This window comes from Salarias fasciatus, chromosome 16 (genome assembly GCF_902148845.1).
Source record: "Salarias fasciatus chromosome 16, fSalaFa1.1, whole genome shotgun sequence".
Lineage (NCBI taxonomy): Eukaryota > Metazoa > Chordata > Actinopteri > Blenniiformes > Blenniidae > Salarias > Salarias fasciatus.
In genome coordinates this window covers 14958423-14970512 of record NC_043760.1, presented here as the reverse complement: position 1 = coordinate 14970512, position 12090 = coordinate 14958423, and the positions used below count along the sequence as shown (strand labels likewise).

General features: G+C 41.5%; 1 protein-coding gene across 1 annotated transcript in view; it reads right to left on the bottom strand.

Annotated features, from left to right (window-relative positions):
• ube2f (ubiquitin-conjugating enzyme E2F (putative)) overlaps nucleotides 1-12090 on the bottom strand; it is a 43368-nt gene that overhangs the window by 25320 nt on the left and 5958 nt on the right. The window contains exons 3-7 of the mRNA XM_030112561.1: nucleotides 11700-11729; nucleotides 9101-9166; nucleotides 3473-3540; nucleotides 1710-1780; nucleotides 1530-1587 (exon numbers count right to left, since the gene is read on the bottom strand). Of these exons, the coding sequence (XP_029968421.1) occupies nucleotides 1530-1587; nucleotides 1710-1780; nucleotides 3473-3540; nucleotides 9101-9166; nucleotides 11700-11729 (293 nt within the window). The remainder of the gene's footprint in view (nucleotides 1-1529; nucleotides 1588-1709; nucleotides 1781-3472; nucleotides 3541-9100; nucleotides 9167-11699; nucleotides 11730-12090) is intronic.

Sequence of the window (12090 nt, the reverse complement as noted above, 5' to 3'; positions counted from 1 at the left end):
AACCTGAAAATAAGTCACGGAAGCAAAAAACTGCAACACCCCCTGGCCACAACAATTGCCTGTTTAGTTTCACCTTTCAGCAAATGACAAAACCGTTTCTTAGATTCTTCTGTCAAGTGAAAATTTGAGGCACTTGAACAACTGGCTGTAAATAATTTAAATGAGACAAAGACATTTATTTTAAAATGTAGCTTTAGTGATGAAGGACTTTCGTACTTTTCATGAGTACTTTCGCTGGACTTAACCTCAATCCTCTAAGTTTGATGGCTGTGTCTCAAATTTCACAGTGAGATGATAAAACAGCTTTAAAAAGTTGTTCTTCTGCCTGAAAGCTTTAACAGTGGGAATTGATTTTTTTTTTTCGTTGTTGTTGTTTTAAACCTGGCTGGGCTTCCAGGTTATTGCTGCTATGATAAACACAGATTCAAATATATGCACGCATACTGTATGCAAAGCTGCTTTTCTCGCAGCGCCTCCTGAGTATCGAGTTCAAGGACAAGACGCACGGAAAGAGCGATTATGAAACCGGAGCGACACATGACCAAAGCTGAGGGGCTTTCTGAGCAATGTGCCATTAAAATAAAACATACTTTCAATTTTAAACTTTTTAATGCATCCAAACAAAGCTTTTTTTTTGTAAAAATGAAAAAATTTGATTTCCTTTTAGGAGTCCTTTAACATGACAACAGCACCTGGAGTCACTAAAAAAGGCTTCCAAGGCAGAACTTTTTGGGAATTCTTAAATCAAGAGAAAAAAAATCAGGGATCATGACACCGTTAATTCACAAAAATAATGACTGGGTAAGAAAAGTGCCTGCAGGGAACTGCAGATCACAGCAAAGTCCCAAATAAGGCAGAGTGAGACGGGTTGCCAATAATCCAGAAGTTCTGCTGAAGATAAGACAAATCCCCACAATAACTTCACCAACTCTCTTTGTATGAAGCTCAATCCTTAAAGAGGATTTCCTGAAGACTGTCCGGCACGTCACACGCGTTCATTAGCATATTTCCATCGTTATAAAAGCGGAGCGGTGATTGAAAGGAACAGTATGACGCTTTCACCTGCAGCTACATTAGCTTTCACACCACAGCTTCTGCCACGCCTGCTGTTATTGGTGAATGGAGATGGAAAAGGTGCCCTTGCTTTTAAACTTCAATAAACTACTACTTCACAGCTTGGGAAAAAAAGAGTTGAGGCAACCTTTTATAAGCACCAGGGAGGCCTCTCGTATTGTGACATTTACCTCATGTGGCTCGCTCAGAGACTTGTGTTTGCCAGAGTCTGAGCTGCATTTCCTGCATCTCCACTGACGGACGTCGAGGGGAGACACGGTCACGTTCTTTGTGTTCTAGAATATTTGTCCGGACTAAGAGTTCAACAGTGTGCGTCATTATTAAGGCCACTAAGGACACTTAGGACATCTGGTTAGAATGAACTGAGTGTGTTTGAAATCATACGCCTGCACGGCTCTTACACTACTGATCTGTCTTCATCAAAGCACATTCAGCTTAATAGACAGTTGTTTTACCTTTAATGTCCTAGTGGGGGCCCAGCCAGTGCCGTCGATAGAGTGTTCCCGCAGTAAGCTGCAGAAAAAAAAAAAAAAAGAAAAAAAATGCAAAGTTTGAAGACATTTGATAAGTTTATTCCTCTGCTCCTTGTGCACTGCATGAGCTACAGGGGAAAGAAGACATAAAGACGGCGTTACCTCAAACAGATCTCTCCATTTTCTGTGATATTAGGATGCCATATTCTGGTCAGACATTTCACTTTAGGAGGCTGGGGAGTGGCAGAAAAAGAACAGCAGGAAATGATTATCTCCAAAGAAAAAAGCATGAATAAAGAAGAACATGGAGATGAATATCTAGTCGTCCAGAGAAGAGAAAATGGATTTATCTGAAGGGAAGAACAACGTTAAAATTTTGTAAGAAAAGTCGATGTAGCAGCAAATGAAAACGGATGAACATTTGAAGAAATCCCCAACATTATCATAACAGGCATGGTGTCTTCAAGATCAGTGGATCTTAACAGGAGTAAAACTTCATCTGGTATCAAAGCACCACATTGAAGTCGTCAATAATTATAATAATAAAAAAAAAAAACTCTGAAAGAACTTGAATGCAATGCTTGGTGTTGATATCACTGACGAATGTTTTGGCATTCTTCATCTGGCTGACAGGAGTTCAATTAGAAGAATAAAACAACAGAGAGGAGGCTCAACATCTGCCGCCCGTCTGTGTTTATGACAAACTGCAAAACGCCTTGAAAACCCTGCTCCTCCATCAAACTTTCCATCGAGTGTTTCATGTTTCAGCTGCTCCATTCCACAAAAGCTACCTCATCATCTGCCTCACTTTGGCTTCTAATGACGTTATGTGTTGACAAGAGAACAAGAACCAGTCATCAAGTCATGACGGCTCATTTCTCACCCTGACTGCAGAAGACCTGATGATCCAACGCTGCTGCTCTACTTCCAAGGAGGAGGAAAAGGCTTCATGATACTCATATTTTTACGAGCAAATTGCCACTATATACAGATTACAGGCGAGCAACATACTTTGCTGCCACTTGATTCATCTCTACCAGTTAAATGTCTTCTCTGGGGTCTCTGTTTAGGAAAGCACCATTAGCTTCAAGTGCAGGGAACTTCTCACAAAAACTGATAATAAGGCAATAAAATGATCTAATGAGAAAAAAATGCTAGTCATAGGAGTTGCTTTAGTGCTTCTGAAAAACAGTTAAAACATTAAGTAGAGAGTCGGAGTTAAGGGTGTTTCTATCAAACGAATGATGATTCCTCCTAAGAAATCTTTTGGCTCATTTCGCGTTTTCTGGATATCAAGTGGAGGTGGGGGTGTGGGGGGTGTGGCGGTCCTGGCCTTTGACCTCTCCCGGTGTGGACGGCCCGGTGGAGGTGTCGTCTATGATGGCTGCGCATGCACGACTATGGTGAAGGTGTGGCTATGTTTGATTTTGTCATCGTAAACTGATTTTTTTTTTTTTAATAGTGAAAAAGCACATTGGGTCGTTTTTAAACTGTTGTAAATTGTTTTAAATTGTTTTGTCAACCATTACTTTTGCATGTAACACTTTCTTTTTAATAAAGCCATAAAAGCATAATACTGATATGACTTTCCTGCTTGCATTACAATTAAAATCGTCAGCCTTTCTCAGTCAAAACTGATTGATCGCTCAATTGTGTTCAACCCCCTCGCGAACAGAGGGGTGTGGGTGTGGGTGTGTGTGTGTGTGTGTGTGTGTGTGTGTGTGTGTGTGTGTGTATATGGTGGAAAGAAACAAAACAGATAAAAAGGAGATGCACACAGAGAACACACTGGCACAGGGAGATAAAGCATGAGCAACAAGTGCAAACAGAGGAGGGACAAAGGCAGAGGAGCACACATCGACACAAAACAGGACACACACCTGGACAACTCAGACCAAGACGAAGGAGATGACGGGAACACTCACCACCATGTTATAGGCTTCAGGGACATCTATTTCGAACTGAAACCTCCCGCTTTGGTAGTAACCCTCATCTGGAGGAGAAAAGGAGGGATTATTGTCACGTACTTCGGTCCTCATCGTGCAGAAGATTTTCAAGGTTCATCAGTGAATCTGCGTCACTTCTGAAATTCAAACTGAAGGAGAACTGCGTCAGCGACATCTTCACGGAGGAAAAGAAAAGAAAGCCACATGGTACAGTATCCGGTAAAATATGTTACGCAAGGGTGTGGAATCCTGCTGCAAAACTCAAGGAAAATCAACCATGAACCTGGAATCCCATCAAAACTTGGTCATTTATGAAAGGCATGCTTCTTCAGAACAGTAAAAAAAAAAAAACAGTAAGAAATTATGCTGTTAATATGCTAAAATGTCAATCAGATGCAGAACTTGCACTATGTACTGAAGTGATCTCATCTTCGTTGATTTTCAATCATGCAGAAACTGGAATTCAAATCTCACTGGGGCATCATCTTCCAGGAGACGAGGGTGTTTCCAGGTTACTGGTGAAACATCTCGTCTCGGCAGTGAGGGAGACACATACCCACATTCCACGCGTCGCTTTCAGAGCCAACTGGAGGCTATACTTCAGAATGAATGAGCTCCTCAAGAGGAGCCTTTAATTGGCTGGATGACATTTAGCGTGACTGCAGTCATCTCACGGCGTGGCAGCGTTCAGCCCGTCACACACGGTGGCAGTCGGTGTCGGTGTGGCGGCCTCACAGCCAAAGCCGAAGAGTGTTTCACTTTCAGGCCTCATTTGGAAAAGGAAAACTTTCAGTGCATTTTGGGCGTCTATTAACATGAAAATGCAGCCTTTTGAAAACGGTCTAACAAAAAAAAAAAAAAAAAATGCAGTCATTCTGAAGTTCTGTGACTGTACATGTACATCACAGCTGTAGTGGACAGTTCTTCTGCACAAGAAAGAAGAAATGTGCAATCAAGAGAGAAAAAAAAGCAAACGAAAGTGAGGAGAGTAAAAATTAAAGAGCATGGATGGACGGATGTACTTAATTAAAAAAAAAGGCATTAAAGTGCATATTTCATGCAGACGTGAATTACTGCTGAGATGAACACATTTCTCAGAAACTGGACTGAAACACGGAGCCATAGGAAGACAGAGCTACTGAAGCTTCAGCCGATTAGATTCCCCTTAACAAAAACAGAGGTAGCAATTTAATTAAACCTCACTAACAGCCTTCTCTGAAGTATAAACAGAAACAGAGGACACACTGTGCAGCACAGAGAGATGCAACTCAAGGAACGAAAAGGAGGACGGGAAACTAAACACTACGGCCATAAATCTAAATAGCAGATGAAAGGCTGGGAAACGCAGACAACAGGGACCATCTACTGTCCAACAGCTACAGTCAGAAATCATAAATAATTCAAATTTACCTTCGCTCGGCTGGAACAGTCCGTCTTTATGGACACGCGCCCGATCTGATAGTCATATCCGCCATATCCGCATGAATAAACCACAACTAAACTGACTGATGATGCATAAAAGACAGAAGGCCATCTACAGTTATTAAAAGACAAAACGCAGGCTTATTCCAGATTGGTTTGATTTATTACTACTGGATTAACTTCCGACTGCTTATGGAAGCCACTTAAACCATTTTTCCCATCAGCAGTTTTCATCTTCACTGCAGTTTAACCTTTAAATCCAGGAAATGAATGTCACGCCCTTGTCACATCATGATTCTGTGGCTGCTGTGCTGCTTTTATCCCCACATAACTTTAAATAAAATTACACCTCTTGTTGGAAACAACTATGATACACTGTTTGCAGCACAAGACAATCAAAAACTCAATCCTATTTAGGTTGGTTTCGTATTTCCCCTGAGGAAGGCGGACGCAGGCTGAGTGAAGCCACTCGAGTCGAAAGATAATTGATGTTCTTGATGTTTTGAATGACGCATCCATAAACACGAGCACGATGGGAAGAGACACGTGGAAGCCCAAAACTAAAAACTACTGCAATTAAAAGATGAGACGATGAAGGTTATACTTTCCATTTTCAGCAGTTCTGAACAGCAGGTATCTGGAAAACTGATGGACTGGCGTCCCGAGCAGATAAAATAAAACAATATAAGAGCTACAGAGCGGTCAGGTTGCTCACGTGCGTGAAGCTACATGGTTGTGACATTGCTTGAGGCTCTGCAGCGACTACAGTGCAGAACTGAACTTCTGGTGACCGCACAGCTTCCATGGCCTCTTTTTGGATATCCGGCAACAACAACAACAACAACAACAAAAAAAAACAACAAAAACTTGGCAGCTGTCCTAAAATGTCACCATTTCTGTTAAATTGATCTTTTGTTCAGCATGTTGATCTGAGTAATCGCCTCAAAGCAGGTTCCACAAAGCAGCAGCAGCAGCTTTAGAGGCTGAAACATGCATGTTTTCACACACAAAACATGAAGATATTGACACTGAGTTTTAACATGTAACTGTGTTAACAGCCCTCATGCACTTTTCAACCATGACGGTGAACCAACCCTAACAGGCCTCCCACAACAATCTGATCATTTATGCTCATTTATTTATGTTCACTTATTACTAAAAAAGGGAAATTCATATGAATGACTACATATATTTACTGAATCATAATTTATTGAATGTCAATAAAAAGCAAATTAAAAAAAAGAAAAAAAAGAAAGAAAGCTGTACCAGCAATGGCCGCACAGTATGAACTTGAACTCATTCCTTTAGACATCGTTCAATATTTATCCAATGAGCTTCACAGTATTCAGCTTCATCTTGACTGATCGTTGATGGCTGTTTTTACGCTTTTTAAATTCAGTATTTTTTAGGCAAGTGTAATGTGGTTGTACATTTTTTCAAAATATGCAGTTTTCATTATTTTTTTAAAGGATGGAAATATAACACAAATACACAGAGATGATATCCTGGAGTCTCATCCAGCGCTCCGTCTAATCGGCCCAGAAAACATCAAATGCTGCTCTTTAAAGAATATGAAGATAAACAAATCCACTTACAACTGAAGCAGCTTTTTGTGTGAAACTATTATCTTTTATTGCTTATATTGTTCGCAACAATTCCGTCAGAGATACTTTGTTGAAAGTAAAACTTTAGAGTTATACAGAACATCATCTCATATTTTAGTTGTTTGTCCTGTGGGACTTGAAAACAGAGCTATTATTTTAGTGTTATGCTGATTCGCTCTATCATTATTTGAATTCAGAGATTTATGAACCAGAATACGCTCCAATAACACACAGCATGGCACACAGCTGTGATGGCTTTCAAAGTTATGAATACAAAACTATCCATGTAAGACTTGTAGTTTCATCCTCGATCAGTTCAATCCCCATATGAACAAATAATAACAATAAAGACTATAATGAATGTGGAGATCAGTCTTGTAGCACATGTAAAAAGACAAAGAAAACATGACACAACAAAAGGAGAGAGAAATAGAAGTGGTTGTTAACGGGGCTTATGTAAGCCTTGAGCTACAAATTCTCCACAAAACAAGTCAGGATGGGCTTTACCTCGCACTGGGAGGGCATTAGACAGCCTGCATCCTGAGGCCAGCTCCCGTTGCATTTTTCATTTTCCTGCCTGATCAACACCACATTCCCTTCAACACAAACCCAACTTTGTTTGTACGTAACATCCATCAACATTACAGAGTCAGACCTGCACAGAAGCATGGCAAACAGGAAAATATAAAATATATACTGGCTTCTTACATCATGTGTGGAAAAACACAGCTGGATGTGACATTTTCTGCTTGCACTGCCGATTTTTTTTAAGAAATCACATCCTAAGGTGCGTGACTCGAGCCGACGAGCCGAGCAGACACTATGAAAAGACGACTGTCTTAACACCCAAGAGTTGTGAGAATCAGTGAGCGACACGAGATACAGAGAAAGAGAGTGTGACAGAGTGGAGTAAAAAAAAAACAGAACACCGAACATTTCCTCTAATTGCTGATGGTTCTCTTCCCTGCAGTTGAAGCTGCTGTCGCACGTTAACCTGAAGTTACGATGAATCACACAGAGGCATACACACTCATGGATTCTAACGGATTCATTTAAATATAAAATAAAAGGTTGGTGGAGTCATTGATACATGACACAAAGCAGGAGGCTGTGGAGTAGTGTCACTCAGAGGTGTCAAACATAAGGCCCATGGGCCAAAATCGGCCCATGTGGGGCACCATTTCAGCCTGCCAAACTAAAAAACAAAAAAAAAAGAAAAACTAACAAAGCGAATGGTAAAAACTTTAAAGAACATCGTCCAAAACTCACACAAGGTGAAAACAAATGGTTCAATGACGATGCAGCGTCTAAAATCCTCCAGTCAAAAAAAGACTCAGATTTTTTTTTTTTTTTAAAAGAAGGCTTCACTGTCACAACGTCTTGAGATGTGTCACTGCCTCACCATCAAAAGATCAAGATTTCTCAGACAGTGCCACAATTCCAGCAATCTGTCAAGCTGTCAATGCTCCTGTTTTAATGAATTCTAGTTTCCGAAGATTTGCAAAAGCAACTCAGACAATGTTTTTTTGGTTTGAGGTTGATGAATATAACAACGGGTTGAATACAAACAAATACTAACTAGTATTAAAAAAAAAAAAAAAGACGTTTATTCTGCTGGGTCGAGCTGGCAGCGTGGCGGGTGGCGAGGACCTCTTTGTGTCTCGACCCTGCATGAATGCAGAGGTCGACGTGAAACATCACAGTAATAGAGACCTTCTAGTGGCACATACCAGTCAATACTGACACGCTGGGGGGAAATAAAAAAAAGACAAAGTAAAACTCTACAATCTAACGGAATCAATACATCCAATAAAGGGTTAAGACAGAAAGCTTAATAGCCTGTTTAAAAATGGCCTTTTTTCTTTAAATATGCCTTCACAAACCCATTTCCTGAGTCAACTTTGACCGAGTGTGTACTCACAGCTTCCCAGCTTTGGGGCGATTAATAATAGGATTATAATATTATTAGACGATTTCCATAATCTGGTGAAACAACTAGTTTGTTTAGTACACGTCTGATTATCTAGGAGCTTTCAATGGCTCAGACATCACAAAGCAACAATACTGTAAATACTAAATTTCCATGCGCCAATGCTTCTGTCTTCCTCATGTTGCATTAGACATGGGCTGGAGATGAGGGATGGGAAAAGGCGACGTCGTGCTTAAGAGAGGAGAAAGTTGGTACATGTCAAATAGGAAGGGAGAGGTGAGAAAGCCTCCGGAGGCTCCGGCAATCCCACACCGCTGCGTTCAGGTTGTACAATGTTCGACAGGAAGCACACCGAGTTGAGCGCTGCTGCTGAGTGTGCAGAATGGGTCTGGGGGACTAATGATGGTGCAGCAGCAAGGCGGAGATACGGGGAGGAACACCAGAGCCATTGTAAGGGAATAATTCAGGACAGATGGAAACGGCTAGTCTCAGAAAATACCCCCCAAAAAAAAAAATCAATTGAAGCAGATTCAACATTCATCACAGGCTAGAACACAAAATGAAATTAACTGAACGTCACATTACTCTAACATATCATCAGTTTGTTATGCTTGTCAAGATCAAAGGAGGTAATCCCTCGTGTTCTCTTACCGGGAGACACTGCCAGCTGAAAATGATGCAGCTTATCCTCATCTGGGAAATTGGCTTTGCATGTACCTGCACACAGACAGAGGTGGGACAGAGACACACTTCATTAGCTGCTGGGAGGTCGGAGGTTAAACCCAGGAGGCAGCCGCTCGAAGGCCCGCCGTTGCTTTTTTTATTACTTGCCTCCGTGGCGAATAAAGGCATTGGGATCAATAGCATATTGTATTTTCATTAAATCCTTTCCAAGCCACAGTAAACTCAGCCTGTCTGAACTGACTGTGGGATTTATGCCTTGCCCTCAGGAGTCCCTGTGGCACCAGATTCCCCCCTGGTGTTTGTGGGCCGGTACTGCGTCTTCATGAATGATCAGTTTGGAAACTAATCAGTGCTAACTGATCAGTGAAGCTGCTGTTTTTTTGAACGGATACACCTCTCTATAATGACCACCGAGTTAAAACTCCAGGAGTTAAATGCTTTTACAAGGAGGAACACACACACACACACACACGTGCGCGCGCACACAGATTGACAGGCTGATCCTTACAAAAATGCAGGATAGTCTCTTCCTCCTGCAGCCTGGAGGCATTTTCATCATCCATAAGTGTGCTGCGACGTTACCTTATCCCCCGCTGTGCAATGACACTCACTTCTTTTTAACAAACAACAAAAAAAAAAAATTCTTCTTTCAGTTTTATACGCAGAGTACATTCTAATGAGAACACAGGAGATACACAAAATTAGAAAAATATAAAAGTAGTGAGGCAGAGATGTCAGCTGTACTTTATTTGGATAATAAATACATTCATTTAATGTTGAAGAGAAGATCAATCTATTACCTCCTGAGGCAGAATTGATCAGGAAGTGAGATGCATGCCTTCCAGATTATGCATAAATGGGTTTTTTTTTTTTTTTTGTCTTTTTTTACAACTTCTATCAACCGATTTGCTTTCAATCAAGGGCTATCTATGTCTATTTTCAGTCAGTATGGAGAGCGGAGTGACGCTACTGTAACACCGCAATTTCCAACGGCCCAAACTTTCCTCCGCCTCATTCAAACATCATAAATCAAAGCAGTGAGTCACCGCACGGTGCAAATGTTGTGATTTTGTAAGAGTCAAAAATAAATAGAGACCAGCGGATCATAATTTTAACGTGTCACTGCTGCTGTAGTGTGGGAATAAACATTTACAGCTGCGGTGACAATGATTTATTTTTAAATGAAACAAACCACCATCTTCAAGTTTGGCCCTTGTAGTGCCACTTAAAACTAGTCTTCGTGCAGTCACACAAACACACGGCCTTATTTGCCTTCGCTTTACCTCTTATTTCCCTGCCCATTGCTTTGTTTTGTAGAGCACAGACATCTCCCCGTGATTTCCAAATCTCTGTTTACTGAAGATCTTTTGAGCAATAATAAGAGGGCAGAAAGAAAAGCGTTGCTTTCGGGGTTTACAGCAACAATGCAGCACAATTTCTGTGGGATACCATTAAAAGAAGGGGAAAAGTCCAATATAATCCGCCACACACACTCACAGTGTTCTTAATAGTGTCTTTATAGCGGCACCGTTCAATTACAACACACAGGCACCGATTCCACCTTTTCCCTGGGCTCCAATTCCTGTCTGCCAACAGTAAAGACGATCCATCAGCGACACATGGCCAGCTGGATCCAAGCCACAGCGCTGAAGCCTCAGGAAAGCCAAAGGAACTACTTTGGAGTTTTAATGTTTTCATAAAAGAAGCACAGGTTTAGATGGATCTCTCAGCTGAGGCGCAATATCCAGGATCTGACGTGCATTCCAGAGAAACCATTAGGACTGCAGCGGAGCTGAGGCACTGCTTCATCAAGCTTTGATGAGTCACCGGAATAAAATAAAGCTCCGATCTGAGTGGAGAAGAATCAGATGAGAAATCTCAATCTCTAAACTTCCTCCTGGGAAAGTGGGAAAGTGGGAAAGTCTGGAGAAGTGAAAGAGTTTACATTAATATATTTATGACAGCCACAAAGAAATCCAGCGAACATGCATGACGGCATGGTGGAAATTAAAAAGCTTGTTTGACTTCGATAGCGGCGGGCGGAAAGGAGCGGATCCCTCCCAGGGCAAGAACCATAACAAACACTGAAGCCTTTCAGGACCAGAGCACGTCGGCGTGTGACTCGGTGTCCGCAGGAAGCTGCTGAGGTCAGGCTAGGCCGCCGGGATTAAAGATGTCAAATATATCCCGTTATCAGTAAAAAGTAAATGCATTTTGGGGTGGATGAGGGATGAATCCATCTCCAGAAACATAGCTGCTGGTGTTTTCTCATCACTCATTGATGGGAAAGATAGTTTCAATATTATTTATAAAACACACTGTTATAGAACTGAGTTTTCAGTAAAATATTATCACATGTAACGAAGGTGATGAAACAGTCTGGAGCGCATGTGTGAGCGTGATCCGTCACTGCTTCCTGTCTGTCTGTGGAAAATTTAGGAACCAGGAGGACGCAAGAAGAATTTATGACATGTTGAGTTCATTATTCAGCCGTCAAACTTCCTGTTGTATCGACTGGAGGAAGATGTATAGCTGTGTGTGTGTGCGTGTGTGTGTGTGTACTTACTAGGGAGATTGGCTTCAAGTTCTGCAACTTCTGTGGAGAGAAAAGAAGAACTATGAGTGAAACAGGCAGAAAACAGGCAGACAAACAGGGGACAAAGCACTAACTGCAAGGTTTTTGCTTTTTGCTACTGACCCATTCCTCTGTATGAAACTGCAGTGTGTGGCACATCTGTAAAGAAGTGTATTGTGTTGAATGAGCGGCACAGAGGGATGGAAAAGAGGACACAGAGACTGAGAGGACAACAGCTGAAGAGAGGAGGCTGGGTGTGTGATGTTGTGCTGCCGTTGCCTCTGGGAGAGGTCTCGCTGAATTTTTAACGGCTCTCAGGTTGTGTTTTGTTTCCACATCGCTGACACACATTTCTCTGCTGATTTGAGCTTAACACCTTTTT